General features: G+C 42.3%; 1 protein-coding gene across 1 annotated transcript; it reads right to left on the bottom strand.

The window, feature by feature from the left end:
* Positions 1–6,775: 6,775 nt before the first annotated feature.
* LOC125374521 (C-type lectin lectoxin-Lio3-like) lies at positions 6,776–12,620 on the bottom strand. Its single transcript, XM_048385421.1, has 3 exons — positions 12,341–12,620; positions 8,200–8,376; positions 6,776–7,055 (listed from the first exon to the last, which is right to left on the bottom strand). The coding sequence occupies exons 1-3, from the start codon at positions 12,570–12,572 to the stop codon at positions 6,826–6,828; spliced, it is 639 nt and encodes a 212-aa protein (XP_048241378.1). The 5' UTR covers positions 12,573–12,620; the 3' UTR covers positions 6,776–6,825.
* Between the last annotated feature and the right edge of the window lie 4,718 nt (positions 12,621–17,338).

Here is a 17,338-nt window from a genome sequence, read left to right as displayed (position 1 = left end):
AGCAGGACCTCCCAAACGGCCAGCTTAGGCACTATTTGGACGATTTTCTCACAGGGGATAAGTCAGGCACAGCTGAATGTAAGCAAAACCTCTATATTTGTCTCAACCGTTTGATCCAATTTGGTGTTCCGGTAGCTCCCGAAAAAACAGTGGAACCCACTACCTGCATCACGTTTCTGGGTCTCGAGATCGACACGATGGCTATGCAGGTCCGCATACCACAAGACAAAATCGGCGCCGTTACCATGGAGATCAGGGGCTTGATTGAAACAGGTAAAAATAAGATCACAAAGCACCAGTTGCAGTCACTGGTGGGTAAACTCAACTTCATATGCCGCACTATACCTATGGGTCGTGCATTCTGCCGCAGATTTATTGACCTCATGTGCACTGTAAAATCGCCGCATCATCGAATCCGGATTACACGGTGGATAAAACAGAACCTATCTATGTGGCTAACATTCTTGTCGGGTTTCAATGGTATATCAGTGTTTCAGGAAAGTGAGTGGTATGACAATGAAACCCTGCAGCTATACACGGATGCTGCCGGCAGTGCAGGCTATGGTGCATATTTCCAAGGACACTGGGTCTCAGAAAAGTGGCCCCGGCATTGGGTTGAGGACGGTACCACTAGAGATAGGACATTACTGGAGTTATTTCCAATTGCGTTGTCTATGCGATTGTGGGGTAAGTCTCTGGCTAACAAAAAAGTCTTATTCAACTGTGATAGCCAAGCGATGGTGTACATTGTCAACAAACAATCCTGTAAAGGGCCTAAGACGATGTCATTGGTCAGACAGCTTGTTCTGCTTTCCCTGATGTTTACCATTCTTTTCAAAGCTTAAAGGGCAAGTTCACACGGAAATGAACCTAATTTTCTTGTACTTTTTCCACAATAAAAGTGTTAACCTAGAAGTGTCATAGACAAAAATATAAAAATATCACAATTAATTAACATATGTTTTGCATTAAAACGATTTATATTTTTCACATTTACCAAGTGTTCTATTTCCATAACAAAAACACCATGGCTTATGCCCCTTGCAATATGACGTCATCGGTGCCAATTGATAAACATTATGACGTCATCATGCTTTGTTAGAGCCGCTTCACGTGGTGTAGGTATAGGTGTGTGATTCTAGCGTCTCAGAAGCCAGCCAGCATAGTGTTATGCTGAGTCACCACTGCGCCGGAGTGTGTCGTAGGCCATGTTGTTTTACCGAAAACTGGTACTTGATATCTTTTGCGTTCAGAATAGACAGGGACCCAGTTGAATTGGCACCAATTACGTCATAATCTAAGGGGGATAACTCAGGCCTGTTTAGCTCGAAAAACGAAGGCCTCATAACGGCATATCATTTTCACACTATTGTGAGCTTCCTACTTTCACTGTGAAAAAAATGAGTGTATATTTTCAAACACAGATACTAACTAATTCTAAAATTGCGTTTTGTTTAGAAAAGAAAGAAAGTGATTTTTGCGTGTACACTTCCCCTTTAAGTACCTGAGTACACACGATAACATTATTGCTGTCGCATTATCGAGATTTCAGTGGGACCGCTTCCGAAAAGTAGCTCCAACTGCAGACCACCACCAGACACACCTGCCAGACGATATTCGGGGGATTTAGAAGCTGAAGCCATGAGACTGCTACGGCTGTCTTTTACAAGCAATACTTTGGTCAACTTACCAAACCGGTCTAACAGCATTTCAGCACTTCCGGTCTACCCATGATCTTAGGGATAAATGGCCAGTTCCGATAAGTCACATTGTTCATTTTATTGCTTCAATGTCTGTGAGACAATGCTCTATCAATAACGTCAAAACCTATACCGAACACCAAAAGAAACGCGAAATCTTCAAGTTCCTATTTAATATGGGAAAATGGTTGTGAAAACGGTTGGCTGCTATGGTTCCATTGTAATGGGCTCTAATTGTTTCAAAATGACCCTAACCAGAGTTAGGGCAGTGAACTCTTAATCAACAGCGCTCAAACGCACCGACAATGAAGTCAGTGTGGGATGGATACGCACGAAATGCACGTGCTGCTTATGCCGCAAAAACTGTCCATGAAGATGTTGTCCTTAAAAGCCACGAAAGTGTCACTGTGAATCATTCACTCATCAACGTCAGTGACAATGCCACGACTGTCACAGATCGATCTAGAGAGAGCTATTGGGCAACTTCAAGCTGGTGAGAGTGTTCAGAGAGTTGCAAACACCTTTAACGTCCACGTTTCCACCATCTACCGTCTGCAGGAAAGATTCCAGACAACCAACAGCACCAGAGACAGGCGTCGTACCGGCAGACCACGTGTGACAACACAACGTCAGGACCGCCACATTCACAGGTCACATCTGCAAGAACGTTTCCTGTCGGCCAGTGAAACCGCTAGGAACGTCGTTGGAAACCACGGGAGGGCTGTAAGTTCCAACACAGTAAGACGGCGACTTCGTGACAGAGGGCTTCAGTGTAGGCGACCATCACAAGGTCCTGTTCTCACTCAACGTCACCGTCTCCTGAGACTACAGTGGGCCCAAGCACGCTTGAATTGGCGCCATCAGCAGTGGAGAAGAGTTCTGTTCTCTGATGAAAGTCGGTATTGTGTTAATCGTGCCGATGGACGTGTTAGAGTATGGCGACGTCGCGGTGAGCGCTATCATGACCAGTGTGTCCTTGAACGGAACTCGTGGGGTGGTCCTAGTGTCATGGTTTGGGGTGGAATAGGGTTAAATCACAGAACTGACCACCCCCGCATAATATGCAGGGGGGGGGGGGGGGGGGGGGGGGGGTAAAAATGTTAAAATCAGGATGTTGAACTTGAGTGGCTTGATTGCGAAAGACTGAGTCATTTGCACATGATGTTTTAACAGGATTCAAACACTGGAACATTATATCGTCAGTTTGAGTAGACATGCCTCTGACTTCAACAATTTCTGTCTGCGACGATCCCTAACTTATGGCACTGATATCGTCTTCACAGTTGTCAAGTTTGTTTGTCGCCGCAATATTCCAGCTATATGACGGCGGTCTGTAGATAATCGAGTCTGGACCAGACAACCCAGTGATTTACATCATGAGCATCGATCCACGCATTGCATCGATGACATGCATCAATCAAGACTAACCACCCGATCCCGTTAGTCGCCTTTTACGACAAGCATAGTCACCTTTTACGGCAAGCATGGGTCGCTGAAGACCTATTCTACACCGTAGTCATGCAGCATAACTGATGGAACATCCTATGATCTGTCAAAATATTAAATAGCTTTTCATAACCATAAATAAATAGGTTTTTTTGTCTTTAGAGGTTAAAAGGAATTAATTTTAACAAAACATAAAATTGAGATACGTTAATACAAAGGCTAATATAAGAAGTATATTATCAAGTTTATTGGTCAATGTTCTATTATATTTTTAGCTGAAACATTTATTCTCGCTGACTTGGTTGATGCATGTCATCGTATCGGCCAATAATCGAGTTGAACCAATGATGTTGAACAGATGACAGAAGTGAAAAATCATTTTCTTCGAAGAGAAAAAACAAAACTTACTATTATAAAACTATATATAAGCTATAAGAATCAATTTCTAAAATTCAGAGCCTTGGAAACATATATTCATCATAGAAAGATAGTCATGAATTTTGAAATGCAAGCATATCTTTTTCGTGTTTTGGTTGTAGTTAGGTTTGCAAAAAAACAAGAGCCAAAAGGCTCTGAAGCTCACCTGATTCTTTTTCTATTGCAATCTTTTAGATAATAATACAAAGGCAGGCACACAAGGCTATATACAAAATAAGTTGGTTATTGAATATTTTTATTTCAAGTCAGCATTATTCATACCGCCATGGCGACCCGAGAATATCCGGGTAGAGAATAGGTCTTCAGCAACTCATGCTTGCCGTAAAAGGCGACTAGAACGGGATCGGGTGGTCAGCTCGCTGACTTGGTTGATGCATGTCATCGATCCCAATTGAGTGGATCGATGCTCATGATGTCAATCTCTGGATTGTCTGGTCCAGACTCGATTATTTACAGCCCGCCGTCATATAGCTGTACTATTGCTGAGTGCGGCGTTAAACAACCAACCAACCAACCATCGTATCCAAATTCGGTAGATAGATTGGCCCGTGAAGATCCGGGGTAGAATAGGTCTTGAGCAACCTATGGTTGCCTGCCTTAAAAGGCGACTTTGCTTGTCGTGAGAGGTGACTAACGGGATAGGGTGGTCAGGCTCGCTAACTTGGTTGATGCAGGTCATTGATCCCAATTACGTGGATCGATGCTCATGATATGAATCACTGGATTATCTGGTCCAGACTCCATTATTTACAGACCGCCGTCATATAGCTGGAATATTGCTGAGTATGGCGTTTAACAACGACCAACCAACCAACCAACTGAAACAATTTCGGTTTGCAGCAGATGAGAGACTCCTGTAAGTGTTCAAATGGTTTAATTTGCCATACTGACTTCAGAAAATGCGTGATTACATAAAAAACATGAACATGCCGAAATGTCAATTTACAAATCAATAGCGTGTGTGTGTCCACCTCTGGTTGCGATGCCAGCAACACATCTTCGTCTCATGGAATGGACCAGGCGTCGCACAAAGTCCTGTGGGATATCTGTCCATATCTCCTTGAGCATGTTTCGAAGTTCCTGGGTGTGTCTGTGGAACACGTGGTTGACGTCGAAGGCGCCGATCCATTTCATCCCACATGTGCTCGATTGGTGAGAGATCAGGGGAGCGAGCCGGCCAGGGGATGACTGTCACGTTGTTTTGTTGAAGAGAATCCTGAACAAGTCGAGCAATATGAGGCCGGGCGTTGTCATGTTGAAAGGTAATGCCTGGGCCATGAAGAAGCAAAAACGGTAGAACAACAGGGCCGATGATCTCGTCGCGGTAGCGCTGTCCATTGAGATTGCCCTCTACCACTATCAAACGGGTCCTCTGTCTTGCTGTAATTCCATCCTATACCATAACGCTGCCGCTCCCGAACCGATCTTCCTCAATGACACAATGATTGACGTTACGTTCACCTCGACGTCGGTACACTCGAATCCTTCCATCGCTGTGGCTGAGGTGAAAACGAGACTCGTCAGTGAATAGAACTTGTCCCCACTGCATGGCCGTCCAGCGTAGATGCTGTCTGCACAACTGTAGACGTGCTTGACGGTGGTTTCCTGTCAAAATGGGACGTCTGGCGGGTCTTCTGGCGACAATCCCTGCACATCTGAGGCGACGACGTACGGTTTGTGAAGATATTCGTCGAAGGCCGGGGATGCTTCTTGCAGTCACTGTTGCTGGCTGGAATCGATATCGTATGTGTGTTGTTCGAATCCAGTTGTCTTGCCGATTATTGGTTACGCGTGGCCTGCCACTCCGAGGATGGTCTCTGACTGTATTCGTCTGTTGCCAATGAGAACGCGCGTGTGCTGTGCGCTCTCACAGATATATAGGTAACCTTAGAACATAAAGTTGAGAATATAAATCACAGAGTTGATGGCGACAGTTCCAGTATTTATTCTTGAGCAGATGTGATCAAGATACATTCAATACACAATTTCAAATTATTACAATAATAAAGATGTACATAAGATATTATATGATATTACAATTTTACATTTAATCAACATAGAGATGATAATTGATTGTTGGGGGAATTAGCATGGTAGAGTTGACAATGGCGGGAAGATGACTGGCTATAGTTGATATCCTTTACATATTACAATTAACTGGATACTTAAAATAGAAAGGACATAGTTAAACTCGAGACTAAACACATACACATAAGATTACACAGATATACAGACTACCACCTTTGCATCTATCAAGATAATGAAGATTTATGTATATTAATAATATGGCTGAGATATGTACACATACAAACAGCTGGAGGCTTATGATAGGTATTGCCCTTGGCATTTCCTTAACTAGCCTATCTACAATATTATCAATAATATTAACATTAACGATAAATGTGCGTTACTCAACAATGTTGAGATCTGTATAATACACTTAAAGTACAACTATTCACAACAAAGTATAACATACAATTAATGATAATTGTTAGCAGTATAATAGACATATGAACTGCATTTTATAATTAATTGCAACAACACTGAACAGAACGTTATAAACACAAACATTCTCGATAATTACTTACCTTGTACAAAGACAACATAAATACATTACCTGTACTCAGTTCAAGTGAGATAACTTCACTGCATATTTAACCAGAGTTATTTGGTCTAACTTCAAAACAAAAAGTACACAAGTAAATAATTTGAACAAGGGAAACCAGCTTACCTTAGAACATAAAGTTGAGAATATAAATCACAGAGTTGATGGCGACAGTTCCAGTATTTATTCTTGAGCAGATGTGATACCAAAGGGGCATCTGCATGGTTTTATATAGTTGATAGGCCGAGGGGCTGGAACTGCGCCTTTACTGTTATTGGTCCAAAGTATGTAACGCCAATTTTGATTGGATAAGAATTTCTGACCTAAGGCTTGTAATTTTGTTGTTTTTCTGAGTGGTTGTTGTCAGCACGATGCTAAACAATGCATATGGAATCCCGTTAACGCAAATGTTTTTATACCCATTCTTGGGTAGTGAAATGCATGGGGCTTCCTTAAAAGTCAACTTTTGCCTAGAATGCATGCTTTTCTGTAGCAGTTGCGTTTTTGTGACTTGATTCCATACATGAAGTACAATATTGAAAAACCATACTTTACTTGTTTGAAAAATACACTAAAATATTGGTGTCACAGGAACTTTTGTTGCTGAGTAAATATGAGACATCTTGTTACCTATTGTCAACGGAGGGGCTTTCCTTTCAGAGGAAGCTGACACACGAACTTAGTGGCATGTGTGCATGGAAAGTCATGCCACCTCCTTATGAAGTTTTTTTTTGGTCTCTCTATCAAGATACACTTCTCCGCAATATCTTCTGGTTGATCATCGTCCCAGAAGAACGGATTGATGATACTTCCATCGGGCCATGTCCAAATTCCATGGAGAAAACCACCCAGCCAGAATAGGTCATCTGTGAACAGAAACGTAGATGCTTACTGACCTTGACCAGGCGTGACCCTGAGTGTTTGTTTGTTTGTTTGTTGACCAGGCGTGACCCTGAGTGTTTGTGTGTTTGTTTGTTGTTTAACGCCGCACTCAGCAATATTCAAGCTATATGACGGCGGTCTGGACCAGACAATCCAGTGATGGACAGCATGAACATCGACCCACGCAATTTGGATCGATGACATGTATCAACCAAGTCAGCGAGCCTGACCACCCGATCCCGTTGGTCGCCTTTTACGACAAGCATAGTCGCCATTTACGGCAAACATGGGTTGCTGAAGACCTATGTGACCCTGAGTGACACTGTCGAACAAACAATGACTTTCACATGACATCTGTAACACTTTGGTGGTCCTAATCACCTTGGACAAAGCATTTATAAATGTGGAAAAGTTACATGATTTTGATTGTGGTGAAAACAAACAAACAAAACATTACTCGCTGTATTAAGGATTAATGGGAATTAATTATCATAAATGAATGTCAAATTTTAAAAGTAATTGCTTTTTTCTAAATAAAAAAAGAAAACAAATAGTTGAAACTATAGAGACAATTCAAATGAGTTTTTATATACACTTTCCCTACCTCCTTCTTTACAAACTTCAGATATCTAAGTTTGACTTATGCTTTTAGGAGGGAGATCTTATTGCCTATAAAAAATGAGTTATTGATTGTTGAAGTAATTGCTTTGATGTTTCAAATATATGTTTTTGTATTTCAAATTACTTGATATACTACACGTGTATGTCCGTCTTTGTCTTTATGAACTTCAGATATCAAGTTTGAATGGTGATTGTTTGTTTGTTGTTTAACGCCGCACTTGGCAATATTCCAGCTATGTGACGGTGGTCTGTAAATAATCGAGTCTGGACCAGGCAATCCAATGATTGACATTATAGGCACCGTTCCACGCAATTGGGATACGATGATATCCATCAACCAAGTCAGCGAGCCTGACCACCCGATCACGTTAGTCGCGTCATACGACAAGCGTAGTCACCTTTCACGGCAAAGCATGGGTTGCTGAAGACCTATTCTATCCCGGATCTTCACGGGTCGTTTGAATTATGCTTTGAGACGAGTGATTGCGTTGGCTAATAACAACCTACAATGAGAATCGGATATCTTGTTCATAAGTGCGTTGATGTCAGCACTGTCCACTTTGATAGGATATCCGCCGTCTTGATGGCATGTAGTGTTCACTTGGAACCAGGTCTTCCTGGAGGTGTAGATCTTGTAGCAGAGGCCAAGACTTCGGTGCCACGTGTAGTCATTGCCACAGTCATCTAAAGGAGAACAATGTACTGTCATGATTACAAAAATGAACTCCTACATACAGAAGAGGTAACGAGACTTACGTTGATTAGATATTAGTTTTTGCTTAACGCCGCTTTGAACAGTATTCCAGTTATGTCACGAGGGGAGGGGGGCCCTCTACACCGGGAAGGTAACGAAGATATCAAGTTTCACTAAAACAATCACAACTAAGCGTGACCACTCTGAATCAATACCTGTCAAGGACAACATCACAACTCGATATTGTACGAGCACTTCAGTCAAGCAGCTGTCACTTATAATGAAGTCTACTGTCTATAACAATACTACCAAGGCCAAGAGTACGGTACCACGTGTAACCAGTGCCGCAGTCATCTAAAGAACAATGTACTGTCATGATTACAAGAATGAACTCATCCACACAGAAGAGTGAGTGAGTGAGTTGGGTTTAACGCCGCTTTTAACAGCATTCCAGTTATATCACGGCGTGTCAGCTTAGTGTGGGAGGAAAGCCCGAAGTGATGCAGGTCTCAGACGTTTACCACTTCGGTGAAACCCACGAGCACGGGTATGGTGCTGACAAACCTAGAAACATAATCGGGGCGAACTGGGATTCGAACCCACAATCATAGGTTTCTGGCGTGCCCAAGGGACGCAACTCTGCACAGCGAATCGCGGCGCCTTAGACGACTGGGCCACCCGTGCCCCCTACACACAGAAGAGGTCAGCAGACCTGTGTTGTTTAGACATCACACAGCGAGTGAGGTGATTATCGGGTGCACAGGATGAAATGACATTCACCCTAAAGATCATCGGCAATGTATGCTAATTATCTGCAGTGTATTTGACTGGCTTGGGAACACCTAACAAACTTTCCACCACGAGTGTTATGGGTTTAGTCTGACGCCTAGTTCAGGTATATTGTTCTGTTAAGGCCATCACGCCTTCATAGCTGGAACAACATAATTCTAGTTGTCCTCTAAGGCATGGCATGCAACATTGCTCCAGAATGTGGCCTAGACTGTGGGACATCACGATATCTGTCACCAGTCAGTGTTCGATAATGTTCAAAGTTATTCCACACCAAACCTCAAGTGACTCTTCGACAAATAAGGTTGTATCTGATTAAACATGCATGTATTGCCTGAACTACACAAACTCGACGACAAGTGTATGATTCTCTACACCATTTCTGTAAATGTATGTAAACAGTGATGAGTAATATTCAAGCAGCTCCAGCCGTGTCTACATTTCTCAATCGAGCATGGGGGGCACGGGTGGCCCAGTCGTCTAAGGCGCCGCGATTCGCTGTGCAGAGTTGCGTCCCTTGGGCACGCCAGAAACCTATGATTGTGGGTTCGAATCCCGGTTCTAGGTTTGTCAGCACCATACCCGTGCTCGTGGGTTTCACCGAAGTGGTAAACGTCTGATTCCTGCATCACTTCGGGCTTTCCTCCCACATCAAGCTGACACGCCGTGATATAACTGGAATACTGTTAAAAGCGGCGTTAAACCCAACTCACTCACTCACTCACTCAATCGAGCATGCTCTTCTATGACGATTTCAAAGATTGTCATAAAGCCTCAGTAAAGCTGGAGGACATTTCCAATTTCGACGCATCGGTGACAAAACGTATGTCCGATGCAGTTCTCTTATTTTGGACCGCCTCCGTGGTCTAGTGGTAGAGCGTCCGCCCGGAGAGCGGAAGGTCCAGGGTTCGATCCCGGGCCGCGTCATACAAAAAGACGTTAAAAGATTGTACTTGTTGTTACCCTGTCTGGCGCTCGGCATTAAGGGGCTAAACCAAGGACTGGTCGGCTCGGAGTCAGTATACTGTGTCTGAGTGGGGTATTCATGTTAAACTGCGGCATGGTATCTAAGTGAGCTAACACTATAAATCGGCATCAGTCCGGACTAGTACAAGCAGCCACACACACACATACACGTGCATGCACGTCGCTATATAAGTGCAATAATCTTGGACGCGACGTTAAACCCAATTTCACCTCACCTCTCTTATTTTGACTTCTACCATTTGTTCCCGTGTTCCTTTAGGTGCACACTTGATTGCCTTTGCACGTATTTATGGGCACCACCGGTGGGCATGATACGCCAACATGTTCGCATCACTGATTGATAGTGATTCATAAACACATGCTCATGATATGGGCGGAATCGTACAAGCTCCTCTGTATTTGAATTGTTTGATAGGCATTACTTAGAAGTTACCCGTGAAGATCCGGGGTAGAATAGGTCTTCAGCAACTCATGCTTGCCGTAAAAGGTGACTATGCTTGTCGTAAAAGGCGACTAACGGGATCGGGTTGTCAGGCTCACTGACTTTGTTGATGCATGTCATCGATCCAAATTGCGTGGATCGATGCTCATGATATCAATCACTCGATTGTACGGTCCAGACTCGATTATTGACAGACCGCCGTCATATAGCTGGAATAATGCTGAGTGCGGCGTTAAACAAAAACCAACCAACCAACCAACCACAATCCTATAAAGGCAAGGACACTCTGATGATATCATTGTTGAGGAACAAAGCACCATATCTTAGTGAGAGTGCAGCTTATTCATCCACCCCTGTCTACAACTCATTACATACAGAATTGCACATTTACTAATGGTTACTTTACAGACAGCTGCCAGGGGGATATATAATCTTTCTGATCACTCTTGTTATCATCTATTGTTGAATAATAGGTTATTCTTTTAATTGTTCTAAACTAGTATTGCTTATAAACTGTGATATACTAGTTATTATACTGTCCGTCGATGACACTCACTCATTTACTTTCAAGTTTAATTTAGAGGACGTTTCTTGCGTTGTAACTATTTTTGGAAAACTTAAGTTTAGGAACGAGAGTGATCAGCTGATGACGTTATTGAAACTTCATAGACTTTGTGTACCTGAGGTGACATGCCCAACCCCATGTTCCAGATGCCCAAATAAAATATATGTTATGATTCATTTATTATATAACAAAAATCAATGTAGCACTGACGGAAAATAATGTACTGCTTTGATTTTATCAACTATTCTTTTATTTTTATTCATTAAAAGGACCATTAACTCTATGCCTTTCAGGGTTAGAGCACCAGATATAAAACGTTGGTTAACTGTTGACAATCTATTTATACACGATTTGCAATTTGTGCTTGTGATTACGGTTTCCAATACTTTCCATACAATGATGTCAATCACTGGATTGTCTGGTCCAGACTCGATTATTCAAAGACCGCCGTCATATAGCTGGAATATTGCCGAGTGCGGCTTTAAACAACAAACAAACAAACAAACATCTCTCACAAGATCACAGATATATCGGATGCTTGAATTCCCAAAACGGTAGCGTGCCCGAATTTCATCGCACATGGATTTGAGGTGCTGAGGTCGCCTTCTGAAAACATGGTCTTTCCTTGTGCGTTCGAAGCCTTGAAACAATGTTTGTTTTTAAAGACACGCTCAAGATACCCCAGAACCTCAATTAAGTTAATGACGCGCGGTGACACGTTATTAAAACGTTTGTCCAACTGGATTTAATGATACAAAGTTGGAGAAGATCCGGGGTAGAATAGGTCTTCAGCAACCCATTACATTTTGGAGATATACATACTGTGTCTCGATGAAAAGCTGTATTCCATGCAGAATTGAGTTTCATTACAAAAATGAAACTGCCTTCTGAGAACGGTTTGGTCATCATAGGTTGAATGAGTCAGAGGTTTATTTTTGATATTTGAAAAAACGTGGAATACCAATCAGAATTGAGAATTGATTGGACAATAAAATAATATTATGGGGAGAAATCATTAGCTGCTGTTGACCCGTCCACTCCACCCCATCCAACCCTAACTCGATCCACCTCCCTTAACTCCTTACCTTTACCTTACCTTTAAACCATACCCTTAATAGTAGCAATCTTGTAGCAGTGTTTTATAGAAGAACTAAGTAAGTCGTTAACATACCTCTTCTCCATACAAAGTACTGCATGTTGCTTGATGTGTTCGTCAAGTCGCGTTCAAGGTACACTTCAGTAGACAGCTGGCACAGGTTGGTGCTAACATCGTAGAAGAGGGAGGAACAGTCCTTCTGATAGTAACATCTGTACACACATTCCCCTCTTGACGAGACGGGGACGCCGGGTGGTAGGGAGGCCAGAAACATCCCATGGAGCACAACGACCATTGTTAACCCCATTTTCAAAGTGTTTCTCTTCACGACTGAGAGCGGTATGCAGAGTAGTTAAGTAAGTAAGTTGAGGGTTTAAACACGTGACACAAGACGTCATGGAGTTGTCATAAAGGAACTATGAACTGGAAAGATCACGTGATCACTTTGTACATTAAACATTAATCACGAGAGACATACTTCCATGAGGCCATGTCAAAATTCCACAGGACTCAACTGTCTGTTTCGATCTATAGCCTGTAGTCTATAGCCAGCCAAAAATAAAAAGTAACAGTAAATATCATAGTGTTTTTTTATTCACATCGCTTAATTCTGGTGATGCATTTATATTTTATTATACATTCGTTTAATTATTTAATATTTATTTGTAAAACAGCGAGAGGAGTGAGACCATGTGAGATTGGCGAACATACAGCGTATAACCTTTTTTATGGTCTATCAACAACCTACAATGAGAATCGGATATCATGTTCAAAGCTGCATTGATGCCACATGTCCACTTTGATAGGATATCCGCTTCCGAGATAGTATGTAGTGTTGACTTGGAACCAGGTTTTCATAGAGGTGTACATCTTGTAGCAGAGTTCCTAGACTACGAATTCGAATGTTCAGTCCACTATGACCTTTGTGGAAGTGACCAACTATCCAACTATCATTGCTGAGTGCGGCGTTAATCAACCAACCAACCATATGCTTGTTGTAAAAGGTGACTAACGGGGTCGGGTGGTCAGGCTCGCTGACTTGGTTGATGCACGGTAATCGATCCCAATTTCGAAAATAGCATACATCAGAATAACGCAAATCTAGCCTATCCTGACTCTGTGATTAGCCCCAAAAGATACTTTTACAGGTAGAATGATGATAAACAGAAAATATCCGTGTGTTGTGCATGCATAAAACGGCCTATAACCTGAGGTTATTACCTAACACCTGTCTAATACCAAACAAAAAACATGTTTATAGCATTTCCACAATACTCAAGCGCGCCGTCTTTAATCTAAATGTTTTTACAGCCATTGTGAGTTTGACAATAAAAATACATTCTTCAAAAAAAGAAACGCACAGGTAGATTTTTCGTTAATGTATTGCACCTTATTAAGTCGATATATTTAATTCGATATCATAGATACAAATAAGAAATTTTGGAGCTCGATAGTCACATTTTGGAGCTCGATAGTCACATGTTGTCGTTGTACAAAGGCTTTGAAACATGAGACCACAAGGTTGCGCTGAACTCAGTATCTCGTGTGACCGCCCTGGACAGCAATCATGGCTCTGCATCTCCTCGGCACTGACTGAATAAGTGTACGAATTCTGTCCTGCGGAATTCTGCGCGATTCTGCTTGTTGGCCAGTTGTGGGCGAGTCTGCGGCGTGTTCTGACGTTGACGTAAAAAACGATCGAGTTCATCCCAGAGGTGTTCGGTTGTGTTGAGATCTGGAGATCAAGACGTTGATGTTGGCATTATGAAGGTAGTCTACCGTGAGATGAGCTGTGTTCGGTGGAGCGTTGTCCTGTTGAAACAGCTCCCTCTGGCTTTCAATGATTTGAAGAAGGTAAGGGTGAAGAATTTGATTCATGTAGGGATTTGCTGTCAAATTTCTCTGAACCACAACCAAGTCAGATCTCCTGATGTAGGATATGGCCCCCGACACCATGACACTACCGCCACCGATATTGTCGAAATCCCGTACACAATGTGGGGCAAAACGCTCATTTCGACGACGATAAACAAGTTGTCTTCCATCTCGCCGGTGAAGAAGAAAATCGAGAGTCATCGCTAAACCACACTCGTCTCCAGTTTCTCAAAGTTTCTGTATGGTATGGCTGTTGATGGATCTGTTGCAAAACAGGGACGATAACTGGTCCTCGGGGTCGTATTCCAGCCTCGCAAAGATGGTTCCTGACAGTCTGCTCCGATATCCTCCTCAAACCAGGGATGCGTCCTGCAGTCTCCGTAGCTGTGGCATTGAGATGACATAGGTGGAACAGTAAATTTTGCTTTACTGTTTTCCGACATGACATTTTTTAACAAGTGTCAAAACAATGCCATTTAAGACATTGCAAATCATGGCTGCGTTTGGACACACAGTTTGTCGAATATCAGGCCTCCATCGTTTTCCAATAACATGTATCCAATTTTTATACCGGATTTTTGTGTATTCAGGTTCAATGAACTACATACTCCCTGTTCGTTTCTTTTTTTGAAAGTGTAGATGGGACATTTGCATGTTCAATGAACGATAGAGCTTATGGTTCAAAGATTTCTAATGAATGGCTCACGAAAATGGGTTATTCAGTTATTCAGTAAGCATTGTTTAGAGTCAATACGAGTTAGATTCAGAGAGAGTGAAGTGAGTGGTCTTTGGTAGCTTGTGACAGCAAGTAATCTCCCCAGAGGCTCACTTGGAGCGGTCTTGACAGATGCCTTCCTACCTGCGGATCTCACATTGATCTGAGATTCCATAGATTTTCAATGTTCCCATATTAACTAATTATTCACGTATAACAACACCGTAATTTATCTTTGTGTCAACAATAATCTATTGATGGAAGCAAGTGGAGGCCTTTTCCAAATTTGACACATCAGTGCTAAAAATAATGTCCGATGCCCCTATTTTAACCTGTACCATATGTTCCCGTGTTTTTTCAGGTGAAAAATTGACCTGCCTTTGCATGTGTTTGTGACGGGTGACCGATGAGGCAGGATACACTCACCTTTGTATCCCAATTGCGTTGATCGATGCTCATAATGTCAATAGGGGCGATGGGGTAGGCTAGTGGTTAAAGCGTTTGCTCATCACGGCGAAGGCAATGGATTCGAGTTCCATTTCTTGTGTCCCCCACCGTGATATTGCTGAAAGCTGCGTAAAACCATACTCACTCATAATGTCAATCAATGGATTGTCTTGTCCAGAATCGATGGTCAGGCTCGCTGACATAGTTGATGCATGTCATCGAATCCAAATAGCGTGGATCGATGCTCATGATATCAATCACTGGATTGTCTGGTCCAGACTCGATTATTTACGGACTGCCGTCATATAACTGGAATATTGTTTAGTGCGGCGTTAAACAAAAAAACAACCCCAAAACAAATGACTTTGTGCAACGGTATACCATGACCTACATGTACCTGAAGTTTTCAATTATATATAAATCTGAAATGGAAACGTCTTAAGAGCTAATTGCTTCGAGAAACCGATGCAATTAAATTTGGATCATTCGGTGCTAGCTTTTGTGAAACCCAAAGATGCTTTGGTGCGTATGGATTTGAAAATGGTTGCAAACCCTGAAAACAAAGATTCATTACTTATGAATACTGAGTAAAAGACTTTTAGTGAGTGGGTTTTAAGTCATATGACTTAAAAAATCCGGTTTCAAAGGTACTGGTGTTGTATGTGTATTGTACAGTTATTCCTTCTTAGGCATGCAACATGGCTTGAGCAGCCGACCTACAGTGGATCAACAAAACTTTGCCGGAGAACGTGGGAAGGAGGATCATATCACAATATGTAACACAAACCAAAGTTCCATTCTGTTCAATTCTATTTCTCCAAAAACCAAACGTGATTCGGCTCCAAATATATCATGAGAGACGACAAGGTTGTGCCTGCCTACAAACATCAGTTTTCACAAAAAATACACATAATGCACGAGAATTGTGCGATTCTCTATCAAAGGTTGCAAATGTACGTAAATGACTGCAATAAATATAATATAACAGATAGTTTAACATATGCTATCATTCTCCCTTTATGAAAAAAACATCAAACAGGGGCTCTTAACATTTCAGGCGGAGAATAAACAACAGAAGAAGTCAGTTAAATAGAAACAGCACGAGGTACATTGTTCCAATAGGTGTTCGCTGTCATGAGTGAGTGAGTGAGTGAGTTGGGTTTAACGCCACTTTTAACAGTATTCCAGTTATATCGCGGCGTATCAGCTTAATGTGGGAGGAAAGCCCGAAGTGATGCAGGTCCCAGACGTTTACCACTTTGGTGTCACCCACGAGCATGGGTATGGTGCTGACAAACCTAGAAACATAATCGGGGCGAACAGGGATTCGAACCCACAATCATAGGTTTCTGGCGTGCCCAAGGGACGCAACTCTGCACAGCGAGTCGCGGCGCCTTAGACGACTGGGCCACCCATGCCCCCTCGCTGTAATGAATATATCACATACATCTTTTCTTCTGCAAGGGTTTCACGCCTTTGTATTTCAGAGATTTGTTGATGAAATACAGCTTAGTTTCAGCAATGATGTCGCGAGTTTGCCTGCATTAATTAAACTACAATTTGTCAGCGTACCTCGATACAGCTGATCGTCTGTTCATTATCTTCGCTTACACAGAATGTTATAAGAACCGGAGATCACAAAAAGACTTGTGCTGATATAACCATGACGACGACTTCATTGCAACGGCCCGCTGCACATGTACACTCACAGTGTGAGTTCTTAATGCTTTGAAATATTAACGCCCGTAGAAGAAAGGAACAAAACAACCACTTCAGCTTCTATGATGTGGTTTGTTATGGTGAATGGCATAACGCTCCTGCTCAGAAGTTGTTTGATCAAGGCAACAACATTCAAGGTCTCAGTAAAGCTTTATAAAAGATTCATGGTGGAGATGTGGAGGACATTTCCTAGTTTTGGGCATCAGCGACAATAATGATGTCCGAGGCAATTCCCTATTTTGAATTGTACAAGTACCATGTGACCAACTGACTTGCCTTTGCATGTGTTTGTGATTGTGCCATTGGTGGGGCAAGAC

The sequence above is a fragment of the Haliotis rufescens genome, unplaced genomic scaffold, assembly GCF_023055435.1.
Source record: "Haliotis rufescens isolate VD_foot unplaced genomic scaffold, xgHalRufe1.0.p SCAF_58, whole genome shotgun sequence".
NCBI classification, from domain to species: domain Eukaryota; kingdom Metazoa; phylum Mollusca; class Gastropoda; order Lepetellida; family Haliotidae; genus Haliotis; species Haliotis rufescens.
This window is presented reverse-complemented; position numbering and strand designations above follow the sequence as displayed.